The 18,964-nt window shown below is 48.2% G+C and overlaps 1 protein-coding gene and 1 long non-coding RNA gene across 4 annotated transcripts in view; both read left to right on the top strand.

Annotated features, from left to right (window-relative positions):
• Nucleotides 1-18,964, top strand: part of NIPAL3 (NIPA like domain containing 3) — a 50,320-nt gene that overhangs the window by 18,900 nt on the left and 12,456 nt on the right. For all 3 annotated transcript variants that reach the window (XM_058718629.1, XM_058718631.1, XM_058718630.1), the window contains exons 3-7: nt 6,400-6,468; nt 7,696-7,867; nt 10,462-10,521; nt 12,743-12,888; nt 16,809-16,905. In XM_058718629.1, coding sequence (XP_058574612.1) covers nt 6,400-6,468; nt 7,696-7,867; nt 10,462-10,521; nt 12,743-12,888; nt 16,809-16,905 — 544 coding nt within the window. The remainder of the gene's footprint in view (nt 1-6,399; nt 6,469-7,695; nt 7,868-10,461; nt 10,522-12,742; nt 12,889-16,808; nt 16,906-18,964) is intronic.
• Nucleotides 12,895-15,184, top strand: LOC131505274 (uncharacterized). The gene is made up of 2 exons (XR_009258343.1): nt 12,895-14,066; nt 14,190-15,184. It is a non-coding gene; the product is annotated as an uncharacterized LOC131505274 (long non-coding RNA).

The following is an 18,964-nucleotide window of genomic DNA, read 5'->3' as shown; positions in this document are numbered from 1 at the left end:
TGAATAGACCGAAAACCACTGTGTGGGATACTTTTAAAAGGTCAAAATGGTGAATTTTATGATTTGTGAATTTTACCTCAATAAAAAAGGTAATGATGGGTTAAATAAAGATATGCTAGGTCTATAGAATGGCCTTAAAGAGCATCTCAAGTCAGGCATTACAATGGGAAGACATTAGCTGGGCAAGGAAAGGGGGTGGGGAAATCAAGCAGGAGAATCATACACACTCAAGTTGGATGAAAGACGAAAGCTACCTGTTAGTGAATATCTGGGATAGAGTCAGATCTTGAGTCCCAGACAGAAACTGCTGGATCATTCATCAACCTCGGTTTACTAAGGAAGTGTATCAGTTAGCTACTACTGAGTAACAAACCACCTGGAAACCTAAATTTACAAACCACAACCATTTTACTGCTTGCAATTCTACAGGTCAAGAATCTGAACAGGATCCAAAAGAGTTGAAGTCAGGATGTAAAAGAGATAATAGGACTTGAGTATTGATCGCAGTACTATCCACAATAGTCAAGGTGTGGAAATAACCTAAATGTCCACTGACGATGAATGAAGAAAGAAAACGTGATGTATCCATACAATGGAATATTGTGAATATTATGCAGCCTTGAGAAAGAAAAACATCTTTCTGAAAAAGGAAAACAGTCTGTGTCAACAGAGATGAAACTTGAGGACAAAATGCAAAGTAAAATAAGTCCTACAGGCTACATGTTTGTCATCCTCCCCCCCACCCCCACCTCCCCCGCCAAAATTTATATGTTAAAGCCCCAGTACCCAATGTGATGTTTTGGAGGTGAGACCTTTGGGAGATAATGAGGTCATGAATGTGGAGCCCTTGTGAATGGGATTAGTGCCCATGTAAGAAGAGACACAGAAGGATCATTTCTCTCTCTCTCTCTCTCTCTCTCTCTCTCTCTCTCTGACATGTGAGGATATAGCAAGAAGGTGTCCACCTGCAAACCAGGAAGAGACCTCTAAGCACGAACAGAATCAGCCAAAATCTTGATCTTGGACTTGCTAGCCTTTAGAACTGTGAAAAATATTGTTGAAGCTACCCAGTCTGTGGTATTTGTTAGAGCAGCTAACACTCACTGAGGCAGTAAGCCAATCACAGACCGACAAATACCACATGATTCCACCTAGATGAGCTGTAGACCACAGTCAAACTCGCAGAATCAGAGAGTAGAACGGTGGTTGTGGGGTTGGCGGGAGGGGAAATGGGAGTTGCTAGTCAACAGGCCTAGAGTCTCAATTACGGAACATGAATAAATTCCAGAGATCTTTGTGCCTATATTTAACAGTACTGCATTATACACTTAAATTGTTCTTAAGAGGGCAAATTTGGGCTACAGTATCATCTGGAGTGCTGGACCGGGGCTGGAGAATCCAAAATGGCATCACTCATGTCTGGAGCCTCAGCTGGGGTGGCTTACTCAGCTGGCAGTTCGCCGAGATGGCTGGGCCTTTCTCTTCTCTTGCTGTTGACTGGGCCCACTCATATATCTATTTGGTCTTCCACATGACCCCTGTCCCTCCTTATGGATAGGCTGGACTTCTTTATAGGTGGTTGAATTCCCTCTGTACAAAAGTAGAAGGTATAAGGCCTGAGCCCAGAAGTCCCAGAGCCTCATTTCCACCTCATTCACAAGGCCTACCCAGATTCGGATGGTGGGGAGAAAAATTCCCACCTCTTGAGGGCATACAGAGATGAGAGAGATGTTTGGCAGGCATCATTCCACTTTTATTTACCAAAAATGGTAACCCCAACTCAGACAGTATAATTGTGAAAGTGTAATGGTAAAAGTCCTGTCTCTCCACTAGGCCTCCACTGACACCACCCAGTAGGAGAAGGGGACTTCGCTGCTGCCAGCTGGGGTTAGAAGTCCACGCTCCCTGTGTGGGCTCTTCTCACTCTGTGGGGTGGGGAGGTGCCTCATCACTGGACCCCAGATCCGTCCTGGGCCTTCTCTGATAATCCCAGCATGTGGGTTAAGGTGTCTTGTTATAACTGTGAAAGGTTGGAAATCTAGGCTCCCTCCTTGGCCTCTGCTGGTGTTGGGGATTGGGTCGGGGGGGAGCTATTTTTTTTTCCTGTGATATTTGGAATACAGCAGTTGTCTAAAAGTTTTCTGTCTTGGGGCACCTGGGTGGCTCAGTTGGTTAGGCATCCGACTTCAGCTTGGGTCATGATCTCACAGTTCATGGGTTCAAGCCCCACATCGGGCTCTGTGTTGACAGCTCAGAGCCCGGAGCCTGCTTTGGATTCTGTGTCTCCCCCTCTCTCTCTGCCCTTCCCCCACTCGCACTCTGCCTCTCTCTCTCTCAAAAATAGATAAACATTAAAAAAAATTTTTTTTTAATAAAAACAATAAAAGTTTTCTGTCTTGCTTGACTGCTCATCTTCTGGTCTTTTGGCTAGAGAGCACGGGCTTTTCTTAGAGCTTTTTTGTCTATACCCATTATTATTCCCAGGTTGCCCGTTTCTTCAGCTTCGAGTCTGAGCGACGTGAGGTGAGGAGAAAACCCAGGGAACCCACTGCCGTGTCGTTCCTCGGGCCCCCAGCTCCCCAGCCTGTCTGCCTTCTCCTCTCCACCTTTCAGAGTCATCTCATGTTTGCTTTGTATACAACATCCAGGGTTTCCTGTTGTACACAGCAGGAAGCATAGGAAAAAGTGAGTCCGCTCCATCTTGCTGGAAGCAGAAGTTCTGTCATTTGCTTTTTAAACTGGAAGGAATAACAGAATTTATTGTATGTAAACGGCATTGGAATATTTAAGACGTATGTTTGTTATATTCTTAAGTGCAGTTTATTAGACTTACAAGCATTTCTTAGTTCCTTGGTAAGATTTTATGTAAAAGAAACGAAATTTGTGAATCGGTTTTTTTATAGCAAATATAATTTTTTTAAGTTTATTTATTTTGAGAGAGAGAGAGAGAATGAGCACAGCAGGGGCAGAAAGAGAAGAGGACAGAGGATCTGAAGCAGGCTCTGTGCCGACAACAGAGAGCCCAGCACGGGGCTCAGACTCACGAACCAGGAGATCATGACTCAAGCCAAAGTCTGATATTTAACCAACTGAGCCACCCAGGCGTCCCTAACAAATATAATTAAAAAAAAAAAATCAATGTAATACAGATAGGCGCTTTTTTTTGGTTTGTTTTTGTTTTGTTTTGTTTTTTTTTTGGTCTGCAAAAGCCATCCTTCGAAGAAATGAACACTCAGGTTTACTAGGAGTTGGACTCATTATAAACACGTACCCAAACTGCATCCATAAAGCATGGACTCAGGCTCTGTGGGGCAAACAATAGAAACCAACTCAAGCAAAAAAGACTGTGGGGCTGCTCCCAGAATGGAAAGAAGGGCTAGAGAAGGAGGTCTGGGGAAGTCCCAGGCACCAGGATGGCCCCTGGGGCCTGACTTGCCCAGGCCTGGCCTTGGGCAGCAGTGAGCCCAGCCTTCTTTCAGGCCTCCATGCTTCTCTGTTCAAGATTTATACCCCAGAGAGAGGTTCTGACCTGCCTGGTTGGCTCAAGCTTGAGTCTAGGCCCATCTTTGTCCAGGGAGGACAGAGCACTTGGAATAACAGTCCCAATGAGACTTTGCAAGGGGGAGGGGGGCAAGAGGGAGCCTTCCACAGCAAAATCAGGGTGCTGTTACCAGACCAAAAGGAACGGGATTAAAATGGCAGGTGGGTGAGCATCACAGATGTCTGCAGACCACGAGTTCTAGAGCCAAGTAGGTTTGGGACACCTGGGATGGCCGAGGAGGAACTGCCCGTGAGGCCCTCCGACCTGCCAGTGCACTGTGGCCTCCAAGCAGTGCACCCAGGATCCAGTGTTTCCCAAACTTACTTAACTATGTGGTGCTTTTTGCCTCAGAATCCCATTGACATCTCTAGGAACCCAGTTAGGGAAACCCTGGCCTGGTTGATCTCCAGTGACCCTTTTAGCTCTGAGATCTTGTGATCCCACAGGAAAGACACATGGTTTCCGCTTAAGTCTGTTTAAGAAGAGACAGACAGCAGGGGCACATGGGTGGCTCAGTCTGTTGAGCGTCCGACTTTGGGTCAGGTCATGATCTTGCAGTCCATGAGTTCTAGCCCCACGTCGGACTCTGTGCTGACAGCTCGGAGCCTGGAGCCTGCTTCGGATTCTGTCTCCCTCTCTCTCTGCCCTTCCCCCGCACATGCTCTGTCTCTCTCTCTCTCTCTCTCTCTGTCTGTCAAAAATAAATAAACATTAAAAAAAAAAAAAAAAAAGAGAGACAGCAAAAACACATCAACAGAGATGGAGAAGGACCAAGGAAGTGCAGCTCAAGCAGTGAGAGCCTTCTGGGGAAGAAGTGGAAGCCAGCTCCCTTGGGTCCATGAGATGCCCTCAATGACCTTCTATTAAGGAGTTGTTTTCTAAAGTGAAATGAATGAAAGTCAGGTTCCTGTCTGGCCTGCTCATTCACTTGGTTTCTGTTGGCAGTCTGGCTTAGGTGACCAGAGGCTTAGGTGGGGGCTGGAAGGATCCTTAGAGGCTATCTGGGCTGGCGTTTACATTTTCCAGACGGGGACACACAAGCCTGATGAGGGGAAGGGACTCCCCCAAGGCCATGCAGTGACGAGGCAGCAGAGCTATACCTAGAACCCAGGTCTCCTGGCTCCCAGCTCAGCATCCTTCCTTTATTTTGCAATGCTGCACCTTGCTGGGGACAAAATCAAGGACAGGCCATGGTGGTTTCTGTCAGTGAAAACACCCCCTCCCTCCTCCTCTTCCACAACCAACTACCTTCTTAGCTGTCTAGGCCCTCAGGATTCCAGGAAAGAGGGGAGGAGAGAGGGACAGAGGCTTGACTCCCTGCCTTACCACTTGCTAATTAGGTCTTCCAGATGAATTGCAGGACTGTGTTTGTCTCGCTCACAGCTGATTTCCTAGGGCCCACCCAGGCCTTAAGGACCCAGCATATTTCACAGGGAGGGAGGAACCTCTTGAGCTTAGGGGGAGTTGGAAAAGGCCCATCCTGGGGAGGGAGGATTCATATTTGGCTAAGATAAAACATTTCTTGGTGTTTAGTGGTGAAATAACCCCGGAGGGTGTGTTGGCAACATAGTATAGTGTGGTTTAAATGCTGAGGCAAGTACCCTCTGACCCAGCAGTCCCCCTTCTGAGAATTTATCCCAAGGAGGTAATCCTAATCCTCATAAATACACAAAAATGCATGTACTAGGATATTCAGTTAGAGCAGTGTTTTCAAAAAAGGAAACAGCCTCAATACCCAATAATGGAGAAGCAATGATAAAAAATACGGTACATTGAAATGACGAGTTATTTGATATTTATTAAAAATGATGAATTAAATATGCTTGACAGGGGAATGTGTTTATAATATCTTAAGTAAAAGTGGGTTATAAAAAGATTATAGTCTTATTTTTATCAAATGAACTAACATTGTCATTCATATCTGAATTATGGACAGAAAAAAGTTTACAAGAACAAAATGTTTGCAGGAGTTGTCTCTGGGTTTTGGAATTACAGGTGGCTTTTCTATTATGTCATAATTGTTACTGTTCCTGTCATTTATTTGTATTCCCTGATTGTTCTACAATGAATATATATTTGGTAGTCATCTTTTAAGGTTAAAAGAAAATGCCATGCCAAGAAATCTGAACCTTATTCTTAAGGTGATAGAAATTAAATGTTTATAAATGAAATGATTAAAAATTAAGCACATTAGCCAGTTTAAAGAGTCTCACTGAGGGGCGCCTGGGTGGCTCAGTCGGTTAAGTGTTCGACTTCGACTTCGGCTCAGGCTTGATCTCATGGTTCGTGGGTTCGAGCCCCGCGTCGGGCTCTGTGCTGACAGCTCAGAGCCTGGACCCCACCTCAGATTCTGTGTCTCCCTCTCTCTCTGAACCTCCCCCACTCACACTCTTTGTGTGTCTCTCTCTGTCAAAGCTAAATATTAAAAACTTAAAAAAAAAAGAGTCTCATTGAGACCCCTCTGGCAACATGACGAATCCACTGATAAAATGGCAAATTGTATTCCTGCCTTTGTTTCTCTTGTAAATTCTGATTTCTGATGTTGCTTTCCTGCACAAGACTAAGGGGAGTCGATCCATTAAGGGAATAGCAGAGCAGATTCAGGCCTTACCAGGTCTTTATGACTGGTGGACGTTGCTTTCTGGAAGTATCCGGCTCAGGGCAATGTTTTGTAAACCAGCAAAGCAGCCGCGTTGACCATGAGTAGTAAAACTCCAATAGAAGGTCAGGGGTGTGGCTTTGTGGCAGATGTTTTCCTGGTTTGGTTTGGGGACAGCAAACAGTGGGACCTCAGATGTGCCCTGGGGCCCTTTAGCTTCGACCCAGTTCACATCTTCTCCTGTGAATTTTCCTTACAGGAAAACCTGATCGGCGCCCTTTTGGCAATTTTCGGGCACCTTGTGGTCAGCATCGCGCTTAACCTGCAGGTAAGTGTCAGTCACCAGCACCGTCGACAGCGGAGACATAGCTCTGATCAGCCGGGGTGTCTGGTGCGGACCCCGCTGCCTCCTCACCGTGGGACGCTGTCTACTCCATTCCTGGGCTGGGCCTGCAATATCTTGTGGGTTGTTCCAGAATCTTCTTCGCCCCCATGTCATCCCCCCCATCACCCCTCCGCTCTGATGACAGCACTCACCATTACTTAGAATCCCTGGGGGCCCTGGAGCAACTGCTCTGGAAGCCGGCCCCCTTGGCCCATCTGAGCTGGCAAGCAGCTACCTGCTCCCAAGCCCTGCCTCGGAGGTTGCTTTGGGGACACCCGTGGACAGGATACGTCCCACAGCGCACGGGCTGGCTCCGCTCTGCCAGTGCTACTCAGCTTCTAGCTGCGGTGAACCCGGAGCAGGGACATGAACACACATGGGCACCGGGTACATCTCGGCTCCCACGTACACGCGTGTGCGGGAGTGTTTCTGTGTGTTTTTGGTCTCGTAGTCACTTGTTTGGTTCAGGCTCTTCTTTCTACAGACCGGCATCCCTGCCTCCACATCTGCTTCTCTAGAGCCCGCCTCACGGTCCCCCCTAAGGAGCCCCGTGGTCCTCTAAGTCTGCCTGGCTCTCTTCAGTCACCACCCCACTTTCTCTGCCCCGAGTCTGCACTTCCAGAACAAAGGCTGTTGGCCATACTTGGGCCAAGTATCCACCCAAGGGAAGGCAGCGTCCACGGATACCCCCGGGGCTGCCCCAGCGCACCTACAGAAGGGAGTGAGGCCGAGCAGGCACCCCGAGGTGCCCATGAGGAGTCCTGGGCATTGCAGTTAGAGAGAGAGACTCAGGCCAAGGCCGGGCTAACCTGGGGGTCCTAGACCACAGCTCCCACTCCACACTGTGACGTTCATTAGAAATGCACCTTTCCAGGCCTCCCCCACACCTCCCCTGAGGTCGAGATGTTTATATTTTCAGAACTTCCCCGGGAGTTTTTGAGGCTTTCCAGCCAGTTTGAGAACTTCTGTCTTAGAGTGACAGTCAGGTATTGAGAGCCCTACTGCTTGCCTCTCCTCTGAACAAGGACTCCAGAACCTGACAAACCTTTCTAAATGAAAAGGCGGGGGCGGGGGGGGGGGGGCGGGGAGGGGGGGGGTAGACAGGATACATACATCGCAGTATCTTTCCCCAAACATCTGGGCAAGTCACATTCTTTCTCGGATTTCTAGAAGTACTGCCACATCCGCCTGGCAGGCTCCAAGGATCCCCGGGCCTACTTCAAGACCAAAACATGGTGGCTGGGCCTGTTCCTGATGCTGCTGGGCGAGCTGGGTGTGTTCGCCTCCTATGCCTTCGCTCCGCTGTCACTGATCGTGCCCCTCAGCGCCGTCTCCGTGATTGGTAAGCCCGGGCTCCCTGCGCCACTCCCCTGGGACCCACCTGCCTGTGCCTCCACCGTCCTAGTGAAACAAAACACCGTTTTGCTTGGCCACATAGCTAACACTTACAAACGGCTTCATACACACCGGTCCTGCATCTAGCACTTTACAGATACTAATTCTTCTAATCCTCCTTTTTGAGGTACTGTCATTATCCCCATTTTACAGAAACAGGGCCACTGAGCGGTAAAGTTCCTTCCTCCAAATCACAACAGCTAGTGAGTGGCGGGCCTGGGGTATAGATAGATGGGGGGCTGTCTGGCTCCCTAATCTGCTTAAAAATGATTCAGAAAGTGTATCAGAATTGCCTTTTATTTCCACTGAAGAAGGAAGGTAGAAACTTGGACCCTTTCATCAAGATAATCCAAGCTTTTATAGGGTTCAGGTGTCTCACACCTCTAAAAACTGCACATTCAACTTATTCTCTGATCTTTTTCCATCAACTGATACCATCTTCAAAACATTGTTCACTTTCTCAGGGCGCCTGGGTGGCTCAGTCGGTTAAGCGTCCGACTCTTGATCTCGGCTCAGGTCATGATCTCCTGATGGTTCTCCTCCATGATCTCCTCATGGTTCATGAGTTTGAGGCCTGTGTCGGGCTCTGCTCTGACAACGTGGAGCCTGCTTGGGATTCTCTCTCTCTCTCTCTCTCTCTCTCTCTCTCTCTCTCCCTCCCTCCCTCCCTCTCTCTCTCTCCCCCCCCTCCCCCACTCACTCACTCTCAAAATAAATAAACAAAAAAATATATTGTTTATTTTCTCACATGCCATTTTTCTGTCATTTTTGTAATCACTGAGCCAGGGTTTCAGAACATTTGAACCAATGAAAAGATAAAAGAAAAAGACACTCAAGCCAAGCCCACGAGACACTTGAGGTGTTCACACATGCTCTGTTCCTTTTTCACACAGTATTGTTCTAAAATGTAATCTGGGGGCTGCTGGGTGCCTCAGTCAGTTAAGCATCTGACTCTTGATTTCGGCTCAGGTCATGATCTCATGGTTGGTGAGATTGAGCCCTGGTGGTGCTCTGAATTGACATCATGGAGCCTGTGTAGGATTCTCTCTCTCCCTCTTTCTCTGCCCCTCTTCTGCTCGCATGCCCTCCCTCCCTCCCTCTCTCTCTCTCTCTCTCTCTCCCTCCCTCCCTCCCTCCCTTTCCCTCTTTCTCTCTCTCTCTCAAAATATATAAATAAGCATTTAAAAAATAAAATGTAATCTGAATGCCTTTAGTTGTGGCAGAGGTCACCCCAGTCCTTGCCTTTCCTTGTCATCTTATCTGGCCCACTTTCTATGTTTATTTTATTACACAGCCCCTACGGGTATTGACGTTTGTCTTCTGCCCATTGCTGATCTGAAAAGGACTTCAGAACCTTTACTCAGAATGAGACATAGGTGACCAGGTGCTTTAAATATTTGCCTTTGAATTTTAATAATTTAGTGATTCAATAATCAAATTCTTAACAATAAGAATCTGAATTGTAATGATGGGTTCTCAGGTATCAGCCACTAGAAAGTAAGGGGCTCTCAGAGCTTCTTAAGTCACCCAGTAAAAAATAATATTAAAAACATATAAACATTAAAATAATAACTACAGTTTCTTGGGCACCTATTACTTAACAGTCACTATTCCAGGCACTTTAATAGTAATAATAGCTCAGTTATTGAGCATTTACTGTGTAACTAATTATCTACATGTATTATCTCATTTAATTGCCCTTATAACTCAGAGAAGTAGGTATTTTCATTGGTATGCTGATGCAGCAACATTCAGAGAGAGAAAATGAGAGAAGGAAAAGGAGGATGTGGAAGTGGGGGGAAGGAATTCCAATTTATATGGAGCAAACACCCCCACCATGGCTGATTTCACAGCCCACCATGGCTGAAACCACAGTGGCTTCCTGCGTATTTAACAAGCAGCGAGCTGGTGTGAGCTGAATCGAGACTGAGACTCCCATGTAGCGACTTACCCACCGGTACACAGCCAGAAGAGGCAGCGCTGAGAATGGCCACCCAGGTCTGTTCACGGTGAATGCCAGCCCCACCCTTCCGAGCAGTAACCTGCAAGTTTGAGAGGGACAGAGAAGAACCAGGGGAAAGTGTCAGAGGTAGTCATGGCAGTGGAAGGAGCAGGAGCCCTGGCCTCCGACAGCCCTTCCCAGCTGCACGGTCCTGAGTGGGTCCTTCACCTCTCGTAGCCTCAGTGTCCCGTTTTTCAGATGGGAATAATAGCACCCACCTCGGAGGGTAGATGTGCCCGAAACGACTTGTGCAAATCACCTGTCACACTGCAAGTACTCAACGCCAGCGCTCCTGGGCCTGTGGGAAATCCTCAGGAAGGCTCAGAGAAGAGCCTCCCTTTCCGAAATGGAATAACAGAGGAACCAGAAGGACTGAGTTTTGGGGACGGGAGCATGAGGGAGAGGTACCAAGGGAGTACCAAGTTCCAAGGCAAACGAGTCAACCCCAGGGCCTGGGCAAAGAGACTCCGTTGGGCTGATGGCAACCTCAATTTTCTTTTCCCTGTGCTTTTACTTATTTATTTATTTTTTTTTTGTAGCTAGCGCCATCATAGGAATCATATTCATCAAAGAAAAATGGAAACCTAAAGACTTCCTGAGTAAGTTCACTGATTTGAGTCCCCGTTCTTAATGTTACGCTTGTGCCGTTTGTTCATTATGAAGCCAGCTCACCCCAATTTAGAGATCATCTGCCTCCTGCTCCCTTCTCTGCTTCTATATTCTACCCTCATCAGGCTCCTGAGAGCTGGGTTTTTTAATCAGTGGTTCCCAAATCTGGCTGCACAACAAAATCATCTGCGAGACTTTTTAAAAAGGGCTTTCATTCATTCCACTCAATCTATATTTACTGAGCATCTACTGTTGGGATTTTAGGAGGCCTGAAAAAAGGCACCCTCTTTCCCTAAATGAGTTCTAAAGCAATGGGAAACAAACATGGAGGTCAAAGACAAGAGGTCACAAGTTATGCTTTATTCCTTGTACAAACTAGATTAGAGCGTGCAGCCAAATGAACTTGCTCACGTGGCCAAGTTTGGGAACAACTGTTCCGAATCGTTGGTGCCAGAAAAGAGCAAGACAGGGCCAGAAGACTTGAAAAAGAAAAGAATCTGACACTGCTCAGCAAACATACGATGCCAAGAGTCTTTTGCTCGGAGTGATCTGCGGTAGAGTCCCGATGACAGAGGAAGGGTGCAGGGGTAGCTGGACTGGTTCTGAGACCAGTGTAGAGTTTTATGTCCCTTCCAGGCTCACTCTAGGTGGTCCTAGTATAAGAGACACGCTAGTCCAGGCAGTGCCCTGTGTAAATTGGAAAAAGATGGCCCCTCTGGACATCTGTAGGTCTATGGGTACGTGACCTGGTGAGCAGAGCATGGGCTAGATTTTAGCCCTCATCCCCTCTTCAGCTAGGTGCTCTTAGGCAGTGAGCAATTTATACAACTGTACATGGCTGTCCTGCATAAAGTTCCATTAAATTCAGCAAACATTCACCCAATGCTAGACCTGTGCTGTTCACCACAGGCATGGAGCTAAGTAAGACCTTTCCCCGCCTGAAGAAAACTTAAGACAACAGACTTGTACATCTTAGCACAGAACTCATTATTGAATTTAACCGTGGCTCATTCATTCATTGAACAAATGAACAACTGGTTTTTGAGCACCTTATGAGGCCTAGAATGAAAATTAAAGACATGTGATGTGGTATCACATTTTTTTGGGAGACAATGGAATGAAATATATAGTTAGTTCCATCCCACAAAAATCCAGAGGCCTGTGGTAACCAGGCATAGGTCAGAACTCACAGCCCTTTTCAAAGCTTGCCTGGATCTGGAATGGACTTCCAGAGGTTTTTCACAAAATCCCCAGGGTGTATCTGGAGTGTGACAGGACCCAGGGGAAGAGGCAGGAGACTCCCCACCCCTCTAACGGCCTCTGACAGGTCTGTGGAATAGAATATTGACAGTATTTGGACCGATCTCTTGGGATTAGGTTAACCAGCCGACGGGAAAGGATAAGGTCATTATGACACACTCAAGGATGTTCCTAGCTGGTTATTTGTTATCACCCAACAACTGGAGAGTCCTCAAACACCCATCAGCCGCAGAATGGATACACCGAACAGCCCTACACCCCACACCAGGATACAGATGAATCTCACAAGCTCCCAAACCTTAATGTTGCACGAACCCAAACGCAAGGAAACGTAGTGTGTGAGCCCGCGTAGATAGAGTACAAAACCAGGCAAACTGTCAGCACCTGTTAGAAGTCAAAGTTTTCTCCCAGGGCCGCGGTCTAGTGATTCAAAGGAGACATAAGGGAGGATGTTGGGGTCCTGCTAACGTTCCCTTTCTTGATCTGGGTGCTGGTTACGTGGGTGTGTTCACTTTGTGAGAATTCATTGGGCACTTTTTTGTATACATGCCCCACCTCACTAAAATGTTTTCAACATTACATGTTATTTTTTTTAAATAACAATAAGGAAGGGGTGCCTGGGTGGCTCAGTCGGTTAAGTGTCCAACTTCAGCTCAGGTCATGATCTCGCGGTCCGTGAGTTCGAGCCCCGCGTCGGGCTCTGTACTGACAGCTCAGAGCCCGGAGCCTGCTTCAGATTCTGTGTCTCCCTCTCTCTCTGCCCCTCCCCCGTTCATGCTCTGTCTCTCTCTGTCTCAAAAATAAATAAACGTTAAAAAAATTTTTTTTTTAAAATAACAATAAGGAAGATAAGAAAAACCAAAAACAACAACAACAACAACAACCAGAAGCACATGCTGGCCTGAGGCCCAACCTGCCGCCAGCCCTGTGACAGCCTCCCTTTCTCTGCAGGGCGCTACGTCTTGTCCTTTGTTGGCTGCGGTTTGGCCATCGTGGGCACCTACTTGCTGGTGACATTCGCACCCAACAGTCACGAGAAGATGACAGGCGAGAACATCACCAGGCACCTCGTGAGCTGGCCTTTTCTCTTGTACATGGTAAGAGAAGCCGTTGTTCCTTCCACCCAAGATGGCAGGAGGGAGCATCACGTCCTAGACCCTGAACACCTGAATATCCAGCAATAGGGGATTCAAGTGAATCATGACGTATTTCACAGCACCAAAGACCGTGCTTGTGGCAAGGATGTGCTCCATGGGAAATGCCTTTTTCACTCATATCCTGGGTAATGTCTAAATCTGCACATATAATACGATAATTCTAGTTTTTAGAGAGAGTGTAGGTGTGTGTGTACAATGTATATGTGAAGGACTAGATGGAGAAAACAGAAACTCTATCTATAATTGTCTCCGAGAGCTGGAATTATGATTGAGTGTTCACTTCACCTGTGTCTTTATGCATCATCCAAAATTTCTCCAGTGATCATTTAAGACTTTTAAGGTAAGAAAAACACTTAACATTTTAAACAGTCATAGAACTGTTACCTATGTATTTTTTCCCAGTATCACACAGCTGCTAGAAGCTAATAGAAACTCCAGAGACACTGGAAACTGTCTCTTAAACCCCTAGCCCCGATTACGTCCCACGTGAGGTCTACAAATAAACTGATTGAGGAAGCATGTAAGGTATTTAATAAGCTGCCGGTATATATTCCCGTTCTATGCCAGGCAGGCACTGAGCTAAACACTTTCTTGCGTATCATCTCAAATTCTCCCAGAACCCTGTAAGGTTTTTCTCCCCATTTTATGGAAGAGAAAACTGAAGCGTCGGGAGGTTAGCTGACTGCTCAGAGTCCCACGAGGGCAGAGCTGGATTCGAAGTCGGGCCTGCCTGGCTTCACGGACCGCCTTCCCTCGCCACGGCCCGCTGGTGAAGGTGTTGACTGTTTTTCCTCTGACACGAGCAGCCTGGGACTGCTCTACAGGCCTGAAACGTCCTTTTTCCTTAGTTTGCTCCCAAGGCAGAGGATAGATGTCCCCCAGATCGGGACTGTCTCATCTCCCTACCGTCAGCCAGCCCCAGCGTGTAGCTGGTGGGCGTGGAGACTGCCACTCCTCCACACCCTGTCTCTGGCAGGACAGAGCCAAAGAACACCCCTCCTCGGGAAAAGCTTAACCCCAAGAACACAGTTTTCTCCTAGGGAGTCCTGGGCTTGAATCTGTCATGCGCTGTGTGACCTTGGCCAGGTCGCCTAACCGGAAGCTCTGCCTCCTTCTGTGTAAGCTTGGTGGGAGTCACTGGCCCGGGGCTGGTGGTTGGGGGACGTGAGGTGGTGCGGCAATCACCCAGCCCTTGGCAGATGCCCAGTGACCTACTCTGTTTGTCTCCTTGTGTCTCCAAGGCATTGCCGCTGTAACCGAACTCAAGGGGTCGCTGCTTGGGGTGCATCCAATTGAACACGACCCGAGGAAGTGTTGAAAGCAAAGACCTTTTATTACTTGTCACAAGTAAGGAGACAGGGAGATAGCTCTCAAAGCACTGTCTCCCTGTGGGGTTAGGGCAGGAAGCTTTTATGCAGTGTGCTGGAGGGCAAGGGCAGGGAGCTGGGCACATTAAGGAACTGATGCATTTTCTGTTTCTTAGGCACTTTGGTTCAGCTGCACATGCTTATTAGCATGTCGACGTGCTAGTCCATACATTGTATATTCACAAAAAATGGCAGAAAACCCCACCCGTAGGAGATCTTAGCATTAGAATGAGTGAAAGGTAACGTTAGGGCAGCTCATAGGGCTTCTGTGCAGGCCCCAATCTCCAGCATGGCTCGAACTGGCTCACTCAAGGGGTGTCTCTCTAGTGGGGTACCTGGCCTTGACCTCTCCTTGACGGGAGCTGTTTATTTCCCTGCCTTTGCCCCTGCCCCCTCTCCCTCCCGCTGACAGATTTCAGTCCCCTGACGTGAGTACGTCTCTGTTGTCACCTAACACTGCCAGCTAGACAGATGTGGTCCGATTCGGTCAACATTCATGGAGTATCTGCTGTGTGCCAGACACGGTGCACGTGAGACTGACAGCAGGTGCACTTGTGAGCAGAGCATGATTCACAGAGCTGATAGAGTTGTCCCGTCGCGGTGTTGTACGCCTGACACTAACGTGACGCGGTGTGTCAACCATACTTCGGTAAAAAGAAATGAAGAGAGGAGACGTGCTCCCGGGACTCAAGGTCACGTACGCAGCAGCGCCAGGTCTCTGCCAGCACGCATTTAAGCCTCATGAAGAGTGGCTGGAAAACCGGGCCCCCTGAGAGCACGCACGATGGTTAGCAATGTTGACGAGCAACTGCATCTGCTTGAGGGTGTATGTTGCGGCAATTAAAGATAATTATGACAACTTCAGAAAATATGAGAGTTGTTTTTGGTAACTAAAAACAGCCCAGGACAAAACCGCGCACGGACTGTGATGACAAGTAGATAAAATATGTATTCACTGCAACAAAGGCAGAAAGAAACAGGAAAATGAAAACAGCTGGGGTTTTGTTTTTTTTTTTTTTATGGTCTCTAATTATGAGGAATTTAAAAATTTTTCGAAATGCCCGTTCATGTTTCTGCGTTGCTTTTTATGAGTGCCTTCTACACCCCAAGGCCCTGGGCCTCTCGCATCCGGGCAGCGTAGCCTAGTGGGAAAGTGCACGGGCCCTGGAGCCAGCCTGCCCAGGTTCGGATCCCAGCTGTGCCATTTCATTAGCTAGCACTGTGACAGTGCCTACTTCGCGGAATTATTGTGCTGATTTAACGACCTTAGTCTAGACACAGTGTTTACAAGGTGCCTGGCGCCTTTATGAGTTCGCATTAGCAATGATTATGGCCTTACAAAGTAAGTATCGTAATCCCTATTTCACAGATGAGGTAATCGAGGCTTAGAGATGTTAAGTGACTTGCCCACGGCCACACAACCATTTTAGAAGCAGATCCAATTTCAAACTTGGGCCTCCCCTGACTCCAAATGTCCTTTCTTTCGACCCCACCAAGCCGCGCACATTGAAGGCTTGGTTAGGGGACAGGGGCAAAGAGCTCTTCTCCTCAGTGAACAGCGTCTCCCTCTTTTTTCTTTTTCATTTATTTAAAAAAAATTTTTTTTATGTTTATTTATTTTTGAGAAAGAGACAGAGTGCGAGACAGGGAGGGGCAGAGAGAGGGGGGAGGCACAGAATCTGAAGCAGGCTCTAGGCTCCGAGCTGTCAGCATAGAGCCTGATGCGGGGCTTGAACGCACAAACTGTGAGCTCATGACCCGAGTCGAAGTCGGTTGCTTAACCAACTGAGCCACCCAGGTACCCCTAGCGTCTCCCTCTTTGACCCACCTTCAGTTTTTTTTTTATTTTTTTTTTTTTATTTTTTTAATGTTTTTTATTTATTTTTGGGACAGAGAGAGACAGAGCATGAACGGGGGAGGGGCAGAGAGAGAGGGAGACACAGAATCGGAAACAGGCTCCAGGCTCCGAGCCATCAGCCCAGAGCCTGATGCGGGGCTCGAACTCACAGACCGCGAGATCGTGACCTGGCTGAAGTCGGACGCTTAACCGACTGCGCCACCCAGGCGCCCCGACCCACCTTCAGTTTTAATGGGGTTACCCATGGAGCAGTGAGGTGGGGAGAAACCTCAGCCTGATGAATCCTGGCCGGGTAAGACAGGACGTGTGTGAGACCAGCACACCCTCCTCAAAGCCCTGAGCGAACCCCTCATCAGTGGGAGCCCTGAGCCCTCCTCATCAGTGTTACCCAGAGGGTAGAGATTCACTCAGAGTTTACTCAGAGCCCCTCCCGTTTCCACGGGAGAGTTTGGGAAATGCTGGGTGCTTCAATTCCCTGTCAACTCTGAGGGACTTGAGTCCTTCCATGACTTTCAACTCCGTGACTTTAGTGACACCAGCAGCATCAACTCCAGCCCAGCCCAGCCCAGCAGGGCCTCCCAGGCTTGCCCACATCCACGGCCACCACTGACCTCCCCACCTGCTGACTTCCACAGCTTGTCGAGATCATTCTGTTCTGCTTGCTGCTGTACTTCTACAAGGAGAAGAACGCCAACAACATCGTCGTGATTCTTCTCCTCGTGGCCTTACTCGGTGAGTGGGGGTCTGGGTGGTTGAGTTTTGCCACCATCGGGCAGCACCACAAGGTCCCTGCCGAGTGGAGGTGGCTTCCGTCAGTTCTGTCACTCTGCTGACTGCGTTCAGTGTCCTTGCTCCAATACCAAGAGTCCCCTAAGTGCCAGGAACGGTGCCGGAGAGGGAGCCACAGCGGTGGACAAGACAGACAAACCCCTGCCCTAGGGAGGCCTCCATTCCAAAGGAAGGAAGTGTTAATAAACAAGCAGACAAATGCATAGATCCTGGAGAAGTTTGGGCCGTGGTGATTACAGTGAAGAAGAGGATAGCAGGGTAAGGGCGAGGGGGGTAAGAGTTTATTTCAGAGAAGTCAGCGGTGGGGCAGGCTCCAACAACTGCCTCCTTAAGGCTTCATGGAAGCCTGTCGGGCTGGGAAGGAGTGCTGGATTCAAAAGCAGGAATCGATTTTGCTCTCTCACCTGTTTTTTCTTTCCTTTGGGAGGGATGGGCACAATGTGGGAAATGGCCCCCGAATCAGACTGGGGCAAGGCCTGATCCCACATAGAGTGTGATATACTAATCAGGCTGTGAGATGTGTCCAGACTTCCAGGGGAAGGAGAAGGGGAGGGGGGGGGGCCTCCTGCTGCCTCCTGGGGACTCTGTAGCCTGGGGCAGGTGACTCCCTCCTGTTGAAGCCACGCGGTCCTCTAAAAATAGGCCTGGGAGAACACCCAAATCTCAGGGCGGGTGAGCAGGGGTAAATGAGACCGGCACAAGTGCCCAAGACGTGTTGCCGTCCTTCTGTCCTTCCCACACCGAGCCTCCACCCCAGTCACAGGCTGTCAGCCACACAGGGGCCACAGGGGCCAAGGTTGCAGCATTTTGATTTTTTCTTTTTTTTTTTTTTTAATTTTTTTTTCAACATGTTCTATTTATTTTTGGGACAGAGAGAGACAGAGCATGAACGGGGGAGGGGCAGAGAGAGAGGGAGACACAGAATCGGAAACAGGCTCCAGGCTCCGAGCCATCAGCCCAGAGCCCGACGCGGGGCTCGAACTCACGGACCGCGAGATCGTGACCTGGCTGAAGTCGGACGCTTAACCGACTGCGCCACCCAGGCGCCCCCATTTTGATTTTTTAAAAACAGCTTTATTGAGCTATAATTTACCCACCATAACATTCACCTGTTTGAAGTATACAATATAAACGGAATCCTCTAATAATGGGGCTTTTTGTGACTGGCGTCTTTCACTGAGCATATTTTAGAGGTTTGTCCGTGCAGTAACTTATAGTGACGGTCCCTTCCTTGGTGATCTTGTTTGCAAAGCAGTTTGGAAGGTCAGGGTCCCAGTACGTTCTCTCTGATGAGCAGGAAGGCCAGAAGGCCAGAAGGCCCTAAGGCACATTGGCTGCTCTCCCTGTGTCCCCTTCTCACCAGCAAGGACACCCTCACGAAAGTGCCTGTCTTCACTGGCTGCTGCTGTTTGACAACCGTCATCTAGGTAGCCGAGGGGCCCAGAAGCCGCTGTGTGTGGTGGGTTGTTAGCAAGAGGGAAAAGGAGCAGAAGCCAAGAAAAATGGGAAGGCAGAGCACCTCAGCGAGAATAAAGGGCTCCATTTGTACCCATACTTGGCAGTGGTTTCTTGTCACTCCTCCTCTGGCAGGGGGATCGGACAGTTTAGGCTTAGCAGTCCTTTCTGCACCACTGGGTAAAGCAGTGGTCTCCATAGTGAGGTGAGCAATGATCTCTCCTGCAGCTGTGTTATAATGTAAATACCATATAAGCACAGTGGTACATGGGTATCACTTTAAAATACACAAACATGTATTATCGGAAAAGTGTGTGCAGGCACATAGGAGTAGGATTCCAAAACATCCAGAGACCTCTAACAAAATGTTTGTTGTTGTTGTTGTTTTTTTAATACAAGTGAATAAGCATTAAAAAAAAAAAATAGAGCTCCTTGCACACCATGTTTCTTTTCCCTGTGATTGCCATGAGAATGATACTCAAAAGAAGTTCATTTATCCATTCAAAGATCCTCTTAACCTCCTACCGTGTTCCAGGCACAAGGCTGC

This window comes from Neofelis nebulosa, chromosome 2 (assembly GCF_028018385.1).
Source record: "Neofelis nebulosa isolate mNeoNeb1 chromosome 2, mNeoNeb1.pri, whole genome shotgun sequence".
In the NCBI taxonomy this organism is placed as follows: Eukaryota; Metazoa; Chordata; class Mammalia; order Carnivora; family Felidae; genus Neofelis; species Neofelis nebulosa.
Note: the sequence above shows the minus strand (reverse complement) of the source record. Positions and strands in the feature narration are given on the sequence as shown.